This window comes from Ochotona curzoniae, unplaced genomic scaffold (genome assembly GCF_017591425.1).
Source record: "Ochotona curzoniae isolate NIBS_2020 unplaced genomic scaffold, NIBS_Ocur_1.0 contig_3622, whole genome shotgun sequence".
Lineage (NCBI taxonomy): Eukaryota > Metazoa > Chordata > Mammalia > Lagomorpha > Ochotonidae > Ochotona > Ochotona curzoniae.
The window spans coordinates 14,737,229-14,749,822 of NW_024465926.1; the positions used below are offsets into that span (position 1 = coordinate 14,737,229).

The 12,594-nt window shown below is 44.2% G+C and overlaps 1 protein-coding gene across 2 annotated transcripts; it reads right to left on the minus strand.

The window, feature by feature from the left end:
• Positions 1 to 81: 81 nt before the first annotated feature.
• CKLF (chemokine like factor) lies at positions 82 to 12,269 on the minus strand. Of its 2 annotated transcripts, XM_040982590.1 has the most exons (4): positions 12,060 to 12,269; positions 6,735 to 6,893; positions 3,073 to 3,168; positions 82 to 263 (listed from the first exon to the last, which is right to left on the minus strand). In XM_040982590.1, exons 1-4 carry the CDS (start codon positions 12,123 to 12,125, stop codon positions 141 to 143), a joined length of 444 nt encoding a protein of 147 aa, XP_040838524.1. In that variant the 5' UTR covers positions 12,126 to 12,269; the 3' UTR covers positions 82 to 140. The 2 variants fall into 2 exon arrangements, with proteins under 2 accessions (XP_040838524.1, XP_040838525.1); XM_040982591.1 differs by lacking the exon at positions 6,735 to 6,893 and having other exon boundaries at positions 12,060 to 12,220.
• Positions 12,270 to 12,594: the final 325 nt, after the last annotated feature.

The following is a 12,594-nucleotide window of genomic DNA, read 5'->3' on the forward strand; positions in this document are numbered from 1 at the left end:
AAAAGAACAGGTACTAGGTCTTTGGAAGACTGCTTCTTCCGCTTCCATTTGGAGATTAAAATGACAAGACCATGGAAAATAGTATGAAAACAGGAAGAAATAGGTTTAATTCTTGAGATTCACTACAAAGGAGGAATAAATTACGTATCTTCTTTGCCACGGACAGGCTTTTTCTGGTAAGGACCACTTGGATTGAACAGAAGCTTCCGGTAAATAAGGGCACTGTCAGCAATACAGATCACCGCTGTGAGGAGTGCGAACACCTGCAGACAAGAGACACAGCATCAGGCGCGGCTTTGGCCCAGGCTGCCCTGATTCTCACAGGTGTTAGTGACCTACCCGTTCCTCTTAGTCCCCTCACTGCTCAGATTTCCCAGCACCTGTCATTTAAGTGAGCGGAGGTGACACTGGACCCTGAGTACAGATGACTTCATTTCTTTCCTGGCTGCTACATTTATCTTTCAAGCCCTGCTAATGACAGTTACCCGTCAATATTTCTGTTTCCCTACTGTCTGGCTCTACTGGTGCAATGGTAAATGTTCACACCAGCTCAGGATCCAATCTTGGGAATGGGAGCTGTGATAAAAGTTCTGGCGACATACCGACACACTGGAAGGTAGGAGTGTGCAGAGCCTGCACTGGGCTGGGAGCGTAACAAGACAAGCCCAAGTGAATTCTGAAAGGCTGGGCTGTGTCTGCTTAAGGAGGGGGACTTTAAATAAGCCTTGGGAAAATAAAGTTAAATGGAAGAGCACAAACAAGGACGTGGCCAGGGATGGAGTGGGTGTCCTAACGAGCACACTATTGGGTTGGCCTCATTCACAAGTTCTGGTTTCTTCAAATCACAGAATCAAGTCTTGAACCACCGCCTCCTGGCTTCTGACCATTATGACAGTTTCCTCTACCAACCCTTTCATGATTCAGTATTTCTCCTGATGTCTATTTCTTTTTTGTTGTTGTTGTTTTGTTTTTTGAATTTTTTTATTTTAATAATCTTAGTTGATTTAGGGTACAAAGGGTTGAGGGCTACAGGGTGAAAGTGGGTAATATCATCGTTTCCACGCTAATATAATCATTTTTCCCTGTATCTGGGGTTAGGCTGATGTCTATTTCTGTCCACTGGGATCTTTCCCTTTTTCTCAGCACATACTGCAATTCTACTGTCAGAGGCAGTTGCTCCCTTTTTTCTCTGCCCCTCATCATTCTGCTGACAGCCTGTCTAAAGCTGAGCTGTTTCTGCTTCTGTCTGCTGTACTGGGCTCGGAGCAACAGGAACATGGGGCTCACGCTCTAGTCTGCTGTGGTCTATAGGAAACATAAGAAGTGTCACTCTGGAAGCTGTAAAACGAATTTAACATTGTCTAGGAGCCACATGAAAAGGTGAGGAAAAGGGTGAGCATTTGACAGAGCAATGAAGACTTGGGGGATACCCACATCCCATTCCTGGGGTGCCTCAGTGTGAGTCCCACACCCCTGCCAGGGTGGTATCCTGGGAGCAGCAGCTGATGGCTGAAGGACTTGGGTTACTACCACACATGTGGAAGACCCAAACTGAGTTCCCAGCTCCCAGCTTCAGCCTGGTCCAGCCCTGACCACTGTGGGCATCCTGTGGGTGCACCAGCAGATGGCAATCCCTTTCTGTCTCTCTGCCCTTTGGCTAACATGAAAATAAAATAACAGTATTTTAAAAGGAAGAAAAAAAGTGGAATTGACTTGAATATTTTATTTAGCTCAATATATACAAAATATTATCATTTAACATGCCATTAATCTAACAGATTATTCTACATTTATTTTAGGTAGTATATCTTTTAAATTCAATGTTGATTTTATACTTAGAATTTATCTTAATTTAGACTAGCCATAATTCCATACTTAGTCACTTAGGTCTACGCATAGTTGTATTGGTCAGTTCATACTTTTTAAGAAACTGAAAAGTGACTTGTGGAATGAATAAATGAATGAATGAGTAATTAAGTGAATGGAAGTAAATCTGACACCTGTTTCCTCTTTCTTCCGAGTAGAGGAATACGGTTATTTTCACAAACAACTTGGTGGGGGAGTTATGTCAGTTTTAGAAAAGTTGTGATTACTCATAGTTGCTTAGAGCCTAAAAGAGATGAAACCCATATTTATTTCTTTTTAAGATTTGTTTATTTAGATTTACTTATTTGTTTGAAAGGCAGTTATAGAGACACAGGAGAAAGGAGAGAGGAAGGGAGAAAGAGAGATCTTCCATCTGCTGATTCACTCTCCAAAGCGGTGCAAGGCCAAGCTAGGCCAAGGCAAAGCCAAGAGTCTAGAACTCTATCCAGATCTTTTAAGGGAGGTGCCAGGGACCAAGCACTTGGGCCATCTTCTGCTGCTTTCCCAGGCACAAAAATGCCCATGTATTTATTTCTTTGAAAGGTTGAATTACAGATAGAGGGGGAGAGACAGAGATCTTTCATCAACTAGTTTGCTCCCTAAATGGCTGCAACAACTGGGGCTGGGCCAGGCTAAAGCCAGGAGCCTGGAACTCTTTCTGTGTCTCCCACATGAATTGTAGGGGCCAAGTACTCTGACCATCCTCCTTTGCTTTCCCAGGTGCATTAGCAGGGAGATGGATTGAAAACAGAGAAGTTGGGACTGCAACTGGTACCTCTATGAGGTGAAAGCTTCATGCACCACAACCCTGGTCCCAGGCTGTCTCATCTTGTCAATGATATGCATCTACATATTTTTCTTAAAAAGGGAGAGCTTTGAAACTCACCCATCATGCTTTTCTCTGGTTTCATATCAGGTTTCTCAGAGCTAAGTGCTGGCATTGATTTTAGTAGCTTTTCTCAGTCTGTTCTAGCACTATATGCCCATAAGAACTATGTAGGAACTCTTATATTTGATCAACTCCATTGTAAAATAATACTGCTTCACATTACTAAAGGCAAGCACTCTCACACACAACATGTTAAGCCATTAGATGCTACATTCAGGCCTAGGACTCTCAAGGACGAATAGAGCATAGTTTTTCACTTTTCTATTTGTATATAAATTTCTAATCAAACCTCAAGAAGCCAGAAAAATCTCACTTACCCCTCCAAAGATGGTATATAATGTGGTTTCTGGTAGCAGTGCCAATACAGATAAAATGATCAAGAATAATGTTGCTACTACTGAGTTGATAATATCCTGAAAACACAGAGCAAGAAGCATAAGTCTTAACATGAAACTCTTTAAGCAACACTTTAAAAAAAAGATTGAATTTACAAGGATTTTGAAAAATTCCTTTTATTTAACAAATTTATATTCCATGTATCTTTCAAAATGTTATCCTTATGACAGCATTTAATGATTCTTTTTAAAAGCTATCACATACCGATCATTTAAGCTTTAACTTCTTTTGCATTTATCACTTAGCATGTCTGATATGAGAATTCATCTAGTTAGGAAAGAAAGATCATTTGTTATGCAGATCAGTTTCAATAAGGGAAAATGTTGAGTACTCTACACTGTATATAAAGTAACTTTGTTACTAAAATGAAAATAAACTTTAAATAGTATACACCAAAGAGAAAGTGAATTTCAAAAAAAACCTCACACTTACGTAAAGGTTGGCCAATTGGTGTTTTTCTGTGTATTGTAAGCTATTAGAACAAGACTTGTTTGTAGTACAGGTAGGAGTTCCAGTGAATGGAAACATGCCAAGCTTTAGGTGATTCGATGCATGCAGTTCATAAACAAGCCACTTTGCTATATCACTTGGAGAGGATTAGATTTCCCATTGTAACCTCAAATACTCGTTTATTAGCCAGTTAAGGTAAATTAAAACATGTAAAAGCATCAGTACTTTTGATCCTATTTCTTTCAGTTTTTCATTTTCACAGTGGGAAATCTGGATAGAATGTTCTTTTTTCTGTCTGTGCCTTTATATTTTTAAGTGTGACTATAACTTGGTTAACATTGCTTACTTGTAGTATTTCACCAAGAAGAAAATTAACTTTCTGTTCAAGTGAATATCAGGTATGGGTTTAACTGATTTTACTGTAGTATATATGATTATCTAGAATTCTCACCTAAGATATTTCTGTTTTGTTCAGCATAACTATCTGAGCTGATATTTTTATAATTGTGATTGACAATGTAGAGGCTTTTAAAAAAAACTAAAAATGAATGTTTTCTTTCAAAAAAATTTATTTGAAGGGCTGAGACAAAGAGAACTGTCTTCTGGCTGAGTGCCTGAATGATAACACCTGGGCCTGGGTCAGACGGAAGCCGGGAACTGGGAGCTGAACTTGGTGTCCCATTGTGGGTGGCAGCAACGCAGCCACCTGAATCATCGTGCCCTGCCTCCCAGGGAACGCATTAGCAGCAAGCTGGAATCAGAAGTGAAGCCAGTGCTGATGGGGGATGTGAGCATCCCAGGAGGTACCTGAACACCTGCACCAAACACCTGCTCCTATTTCTGATACAGCTGATTCATCTAATAATTTCCCCAGATAAATCATTTTAATTCTTAACTGTGGCTTTCAGAAGAACAAATTAGAGCCCAGCATGGTAGCCTAGTGGCTAAAGTCCTCACCTTGCACACATGTGGGCACCAGTCTGTGTCCTGGCAGCTCCACTTCCCATTCAGCTCCCTGCTTGTGGCCTGGGTAAGTAGTGGAGGATGGCCCAAAGCCTTGGGTCCCTGCACCTGCCTGGGGGACCTTGAAGAAGCCCCTGGTTCCTGACTTCAGATTAGCTCAGCTATGGCCGTTGTGGCCACTTGGGGAGTGAACCAGAGGATGGAAGATCTTTCTCTCTGTCTCTCCTTCACTCTTCTGAAGCTAACTTTACAAGAAAAATAAGTAAATATTTTTTAAAAGGACAATTTCTTAATTTTATTTTTTAGAAGGGAGAGAGAGATTGAGAGAGAGTCTTCCATAACTGGTTAACTCTTGAAATGGCCACAACAGCTAGGTTTAAGCCAGGTTGAAGGCTGCAGGAACTCCACCCTGGTGTCTTACATGGATGGCAGGGGCCCAAGTATTTGGGCAATCTTGCACTTCCTTCCCAAGTATTAGCAGGGAGCTAGAAAAGAAGTAGAATAGCTGGGACTCAAACTGACACTTTGGTATCAGATGTTGACATTGCAAGTGGCACCGAATATGGCTGTGCCACACCACCGACCCCTGATTCATACTTCTGAATAGATGTACAATGTGCAAAAGGCAAGCCATCTTTATTCTGGAAGGGCATATATATAACTGTATATAAGCAGGAGGAATGAACAGAAATGTCAGATTTCAAAATCCGGATAACTCTGGAGTTATTAAAGTTCAATGGCAGCAGGACAGATTAGATATACTTAAGGAAAAAAACAGTTCTCACTTGCTGGAAACATTGAGACTAGCTTTCCTAGGTTGCTTCTCTTCTGGGCTGCATGTTTAGTTCTGACTCAAGGTAACAGATATTGATTAGCAGACTGGATTAACAGATGCTTAGCACAAGTTCAGAGAGCAAGCTGGGTTTCTTAAGAGTGATAACCAGATTTCCCACATAGCAGTTTGTTCTCAGTGATCTGGAAACAGGAGATTGCTCTGTGTGTGCTGATAAACGTGGGGCTCTAAGTTTATTATTGGGATATGTAGATATTCCAGAGAATTATAGTCTAGAGGAAAAGAATGGCCAAAATGTGTTAGCTTGATTAATGTTATGGTGGTTGCTAGTCAGTGACAGAAAAGAAGGGCAGCAGGGGCTCATGACAGCGACCCATTGGAGGCGGTGTGCTGGCGTGCTGTCACTCAGATGTTCCTAGAACCAGCTTCTAGGCCAGCTGGAGGGACCACATGCGCCTGAACGAGTATCTTCCACGTGCATTTCTGAGTTTCCAGAACCACCTGGGCACCCTGCTTGGGAGCTGCGATTCCTGCTGCTCTGAGCATGTCAGGTTGACATTTGTATGCGGCAAAGTAGGCTCTGTATGATCAGTGAAACTTGCTTGGCATTAATGACTAGTCAACCTGCCTCAGTCAGCTTCCTCACCCGGTCCGATTTTCCATTTTAGAGTTCTCTCAGTTCTCTCCTTGAAAAGCCATATGAACGTGCGTTCAAGGGGAAGAGGAGATTAGGAATGCTTTGTTTTACTAACATGATCCTAAATTAATTTTAGAAGATTCTATGCTGGGCTGGATTTTCCTACAGAAAGGCCACCCACATCTATCGACAGATGGCACTCAGAGGAGTCTTGGGAAGCTATCGGGAAGGAACCTGAGAATTCTCCCCAAGGACTGCACAAAGCACATTAGCTCCGAGTCCAGCTCCTCTTAGACCTTCAGCTACCAGAGACTATCTTAAAGCTTCAAGAGCACCAAAAAACAGAGTTACCAGAAGTCTCACTGTGGTAGAAACACACACATTTTAAGGATGGAATGGGGGCCCGGTGCGGTAGTCTAGCAGCTAAAGTCCTCGCCTTGCATGCGCTGGGATCCCATCTGGGTGCCAGTTTGTGTCCCGGCAGCCCTGCTTCCCATTCAGCTCCCTGTGTGTGGCCTGGGAAAGCAGTGGATGATGGCCCAAAGCCTTGGGACCCCGCACCCACATGGGAGACCTCGAAGAAGCTCCTGGCTTTGGATCAGTGCCGCTCCAGCCATTGTGGACGCTTGGGGAGTGAATCAGCGGATGGAAGATCTTTCTCTCCTCCTCTCCGTATATCGACTTTCCAATAAAAATAGAATAAATCTTAAAAAAAAAAAAGGATGAAATGGAACACTTACAAGCAAAGGCCAAAATAAGCATTTCATGACACGGTCAAGTCTGAGAAGATATAAAATAATGAAAAAGAGAATAATAGTGACTTCAAATCCTGTGATAACAATGTATGGTTCAGGGGCTTGTGCAAGGATAAAAAAGGTCATAGACGCCACAGAAAGTGCCTAGAAGAAAAAAAAATCAGGCTTTAGTCAGTGATGATTGAAATAAATGACTGAAAATAAATGAAGCTGTAAAATGTTTCAAAAATTAAGCATGTTTCTGCCCCCTCAAAGGAGTGTGATAAAAATGTGCAGGTAATGGCTTCTCTGTATGCACTGGATGCCCAGGTAACCCTCTCTGTTTTAAGTCTAATTAATTAACACCACTTGTACTTCTGATACTGTCACTCGCACAGCCATCCTCTTGATTTTCGCACAATGTTCCCTTTCTGTCTCGTACCTTCAGTCGTGCTTTGATACGCCTTTCCTCGTCATCTTGGAAACACGTCTGGAGGGTTTTAAGGCACACCCGCACTTCCCACATACTCTCTGAAGTGCCCTTCTGGCAACATGCCATCTGAAACGACTTCAGTTCCTCTACTGGACCGAGGTCTTAAGCTCATAGATTATGAAATCAGGGTCACTTTTTCAATTCCCTTTCTGTGTCAACTGTGTGTACTACAGTAACGAGTGCTGATTTTACTCCATTCGATGTTTTTTTTTATGATTTCCACTACATTGAGTTCTCTCTCAATCCATACTGATAGCTCTTCATCTTTCCTGAACTCTTGATCAGCTGTGTTTTCCAATTATCATTAAATGTCCCATTAACATCACTGATGATTTCAGAAGTACCAAGCTGAATAATGATTTGTCAGTCTTAAATCCCTAAGGATCTTGATGACTTACTTGCCTTTGGCTGTCTTCCCCTGACTTCTCCACCCCTTTGGATCCCATGTTATCTTTCCTAGTTCTCATTACTTCTGCAACTACTCTCTCTTGGTGATGCCTTCTCCTTTTATCTACTCTTTAGGATGCTGGCCTTTCTCTGTGATATGTTCACATCCCACTAGGCCTTCCTTCCACAGCTCACACATAAATACAACCATTTGGAATTCTCATCTGGATAACTTGCCAGAATCTCAAATTCACCATGTCTAAAACTGAACTAATTCCGATGGTGAGAACCCAGGACCACTACTGCTATTCATTCTCTAGAACCGCTGGGTCAGTCGTCAGGTCCTGATGGCTTAGGGTTCCTTTGTGGCATCCTCTCCTCTCCAGCCCTGCAACTACTGCCGGGCAGCATCCCTCCCTTGAACTCCTGGGACAGAGACACTACAGTAGAACTTTTAAAATGACAGCCAATGTATGCATTTCTTCATCTAGCTGAAGTGCTTCCACGGCTCTCCTCGGTCTTCAGAATCGAGCGCATCTCCACCTGTTTCAGAGGCCGCAGAGACTCAGCTCTTGTCTGCCTCTGGAACAAAGCACTGTGTAATTTTAGTGTTTGCATCTCAGTCTTCATGTTACTTGGACTGATGCATCTGACAAAACTGGTCACTCCTTGGTTTCTCCCCAGAGCTTTCTCATAGTCTTCTTTGCTGGTTCCTCCCTTCCCCCAGCCTCTTGGTATTGAAGTGCACGGTGGTACAGTCCATACTTCTTTATCTCCATGATTTAATATCTTGGTGAGTTAATCACTTTTGTGGCTTTAAATATTTTTGTTCCTGAAGGCTGGCCTCCCTATCAAAACCCATTCTTGTCTATTTCAGTTCCATACCCAGTTTCACCACTTAGAAGTCTAACAGATATCTCTACTCTTACACTGAAATTTAGAATTTAATTCCTGATCTTCTTTTCACATTAGTTTCCCCACAGACTTCCTGATTTCTGAGGATAGTGACTGTCCTTCCAATTGCTTAGGCCAAAGCTTTGGACTTAGCTTGTGCTCACTTCAGCAGCTACGTACACTTATACATACATACCTACACTTACTTTGACTTCTCTTTCTCTTTGTTCATAAGCAATTTTGCTGGCACTGCTTTCTCCTTATTTTTTTGTTTTTTAATAATTATTTTTGATGATTTTTACATAGTTGCTTAGGGTGATAAGGATCAAGGGCTACAGGAAGGTGGGTGAGACCATTATTTCCACATTCTCTTAGTTTCCTTCCTGTATCTGGGGGTAGGAAGGAGATAAGGGGAGAAGCCACACCCAGCCTTCCAAACATAACAGGGTCCCCAATGTGGGGCATGCTCTGAGGGTCCTGCTCAAGAGGTTTTGATAGTTTAATAGTTCTGAATTACTGCCAATCTTGCCACTCCAAGCACGATGAAATCTCTCCAGAATCCACTGGTTGACATAGTCAACCTTAGAGTCACCATTTACGCAGATATTCACTAGCCTGGGGTGGTTGATCAATTTGATCTGTCCTCCATCCTCTGTTGTAGTGCCAGGTGTCCTCTGCAGATTTCAATGTGCTGCCATATCCTCCATATGCACCCAGGCATGCCGTCCACTGCTCTGTCTAAACCACTGAAGAGGCCCAGCTCTGACACATGCACTCCATAGTCCGACCATGGAATTTGTAATTCTCTCCAGGGTTGGGGTTCTGAGTCCAGCAATTCAGCTGGGGGGCAAAAAGAAACTTCATCTGAGGTGATCTCAGACCTGATTCTTCTGTGTGTCTGCCAATACAGGGTCTGGCACCAAGCGTCGTCCCAATCAGCTTGTGCAAATGTGGGTGGTTACAATTGCTGGGTCAGTTCTGCCTCCAGCCTTGTCTTCTACACAAACCAACAGGTTTTGGAGTCCAGTCCAATCCTGCCCACCACACACTCGGCCTTCATGCAAACCAGTGGGAGCTGGGGCCTGGTAGTAACGAACCATAATAAACCCCACCAGGCCCGCCCCCTGCCCTGGCTCCCGTGGCACTACTTTCAAAATACAGATTGAACATCTAGAATTTGAAAATCTGACATTCCAAATGCTCCAAAATCCCAAGCTTCTTAAATGGAAAATTCCATGGCTGAATCTCTCAGGGTTGAATGTACACACTTTATTTCATGCACAAGATTATAAAAAAACATTGTGTAAAATTACCTTCAGGCTGTATGTATATGAAACATAGATAACTTTCATGTTTATACTTCAGCTCTATGCCTGAGACATCTTACTACGTATATCCAAATACTCCAAAACCCCAAATGTGTCTGGTTTCAAAGATTTTGGATAAAGGATACTTAACTTCCACATACATACTTCACGAAAAATGGAATTAGGAGATAAGTTTATCTTGGTGAAAAAAATATCTGAAGTTCCTGAATATGATGATTGTTTAAGAAGATCATAAAAATATACTTTATGAAAATGCCAATGGATTTAAATTTCTGTACCCTAACAAACATTTTTAAATTGTGATTTTCTATGAACTTTTTGAAGTCCCTATATATATCCCTGTTAGCTACTGTGCTCCACCAGACACCAGCTAGTTTGGGGTGCCAGCACCTTTTTTCAAAGATGTATTTTTATTGGAAAGATGGGGTGCCATCACCTCTTGCCAAGATTATTGCAATACTTTTGATTGGTCTACCCTGATCCCTAGTTTAGTTCTTTCTTGTCCCTTCTCATTGGTCTATCATTAACATTGCATTTTTTAATATAACATGATCAGACCCAAAGCCTTCCTTGTCTCCGCTGTGTTCTATTGCAGCCACATTGCTCCTGGACCCAGTCAGGCACATCACTGCCATAGGACCATCCCAGTGGCACTTCCTTCTGGGTCACTCTTCCTCCAGATATCCTTACAGCTAACCTCACTCATGTCTTTGATCGGCTGTTACCCTGACAAAGCTTGACCATAACACCTTTCACTATAAAACCCTCCCTCCTTTGGCCGGGCTTTACTTTTCTCATTCCATAGTCCTCACCACCTTCTAGAACACAACACACTGTGCTTGTCTCCTCTACCCTCCCACCCAGGATGGAAACTCTAGGAGGGCAGGGATCTTTCTTTCGTTCACCGATCTCTCTCAAGAGCCTGAGTTAATTCCTGGCACCTGACGGGTGTTCGGAACTATTTGTTGAATGAATAAATAAGGCGACATTCAGCTTCTTTCAGGTTGCTGCACAGATGGTATCTTTACTTCTACGGCCTTGTTCAGGTGGCCCTCAGACCCCTCCCTTGGTTTCCAGAAAGCTTTTTTGACACCTCTCATTGTTTTCTTGATTAGACATTTCACTTTCATGCCCTGCCTCCACCTTATCACATATTACATAGCTAGATGCAAGCTATGAGTAAATGAAACCTCCTCTAGTCAGGGACTTCTGCCTTCATTCATCTTGGTTGTTCTGGGTTCCTAATCTAGAGCCTAGAACAAACGAATAACTCAGATTGTTGAAAGAATTAATATGCTCCATACTAGACCTTTCTTACGATCCCATTCTTCTGCCAGTGTTCCAGGGTTTTTACTACTTGGTACAACCCTTGCTCAGGCCTACCTGCAGCTCTCTTTCCCTTTGGTTACTTAACTGAAAGGACCCTCACCTCTTTCTGGTTCTGGAATAGCTTCTGAGTCTCTCTGAAGCGTTCTGCCCTGTTTTCCATCCTAGCTGTTTCTCGAATTCCCGGATTCTGTCCCCTCCCCTGGAACCTGCCTTAGCCTCTCCCTGGAACCAGTGCTGACCAGGAGTGAGCAGGCCTTCCCCAGATTATGAAGAAATGTCTCCCTGTAGTTTTTAGTAATTTCCACCTTCCCTCCTTCCTCGAGTCAACTCTTTATAATTTAAGACAGTTTATATCTTTTCCTATACTCTTTAAGTTCTCTTGTATTCCTTCAACTAGGAGTCCCCGCTGATCTATGCCCGGTCACTTTGCTCCACGTGATGGGTCACTTTCTCCCGTTTGGTCCGAGCTGCCGGCCAGGCTCATGGTCGTGGGCAGCCCTGATCCTGGTTCTGGACTCGGTGGTCCTTGCGTTCAGTACATCCACAGCCGGCACCTGACTTAGTTAGAAACGGGGCACCCACCACACCCCCTATGATGGAAAACAATTTCTTTTGAATCCTTTTGGCTTCAGCGTGCAGCACAAATACAGCTGCCTCGCGGTGCACCCTGAGGGACTGGGGTCTGAGGGTAGGCGATTGGGGAAGAGGGGAGAGCTCTGTTGGGTTTGTGGAAAGGCGGAGACCGTACCTGCTTTGGGTGCTGCGTCTCCTCCAGGGGGCAGGGTGAAAGGCCTCGCCCCGTGGGGAGATCTCCATCACCAGCAGGCACTCTGGCTGCACCCCTCCACTGCTCACTACCCTTGAGCCCCCCGTGACCATCCCCGTTGCCCTGGCCCTCACCAGCCGCAGCATCTTCACATGGCCTTTCACGCTCAAGCAGAAGGGGTTAGACCGCTGTGTCGCCATAGCGCCAGTGGATGAAACAGCCGCACTTCCTCTTCCACATGCTCAGCGTTCTGCCGAGCCTCGCAAGCCGCCAGCACAACCAACGCCCCTCTCGGCTTCCCGCCCTCTCGTGCGCAGGCGCACCGCTTCACTGAATCACTCGTGCGCATGCGTGCTTTTGAGCCGCCCGCTCCAGGCACGCCCCGCCTGGCCGTGTCCGGGTGGGCCGCCTGCGCAATCCTCTTTGACCGGAATGACAAAACTCATCTTGCTCTCCGGGGGAGTGATTCCAGTCGGGAAGTGCTTCCTAGCTGGGGAGGTGGGCAGGCGAGGGAGGGAGGGCTTGGTCTGACTGTCCCGCATCCCGTGGTTTGGGCATCTCAGCAGCCCCGTCCTTAGAAGTAGCCAGCACCTCTGCCTCCTCAGCCCCGCGCGCTGGACGCCGGGAGCACACAGATGCCACAAAAGCAGAGACCAGTCGGCTTCGGTC

What these genes read in the sequence shown, in the direction of transcription:
- CKLF (XM_040982590.1), bottom strand. Translation starts at nt 12,125, where the DNA reads ATGGCGACACAGCGGTCTAACCCCTTCTGCTTGAGCGTGAAAGGCCAT. An exon ending in GCTTATTTTGGCCTTTGCTT is followed by an intron (nt 3,169 to 6,734) that starts GTAAGTGTTCCA and finishes CTGTGTTTTCAG; the next exon opens with GATATTATCAACTCAGTAGT. An exon ending in TATATACCATCTTTGGAGGG is followed by an intron (nt 264 to 3,072) that starts GTAAGTGAGATT and finishes TCTTGTCTGCAG; the next exon opens with GTGTTCGCACTCCTCACAGC.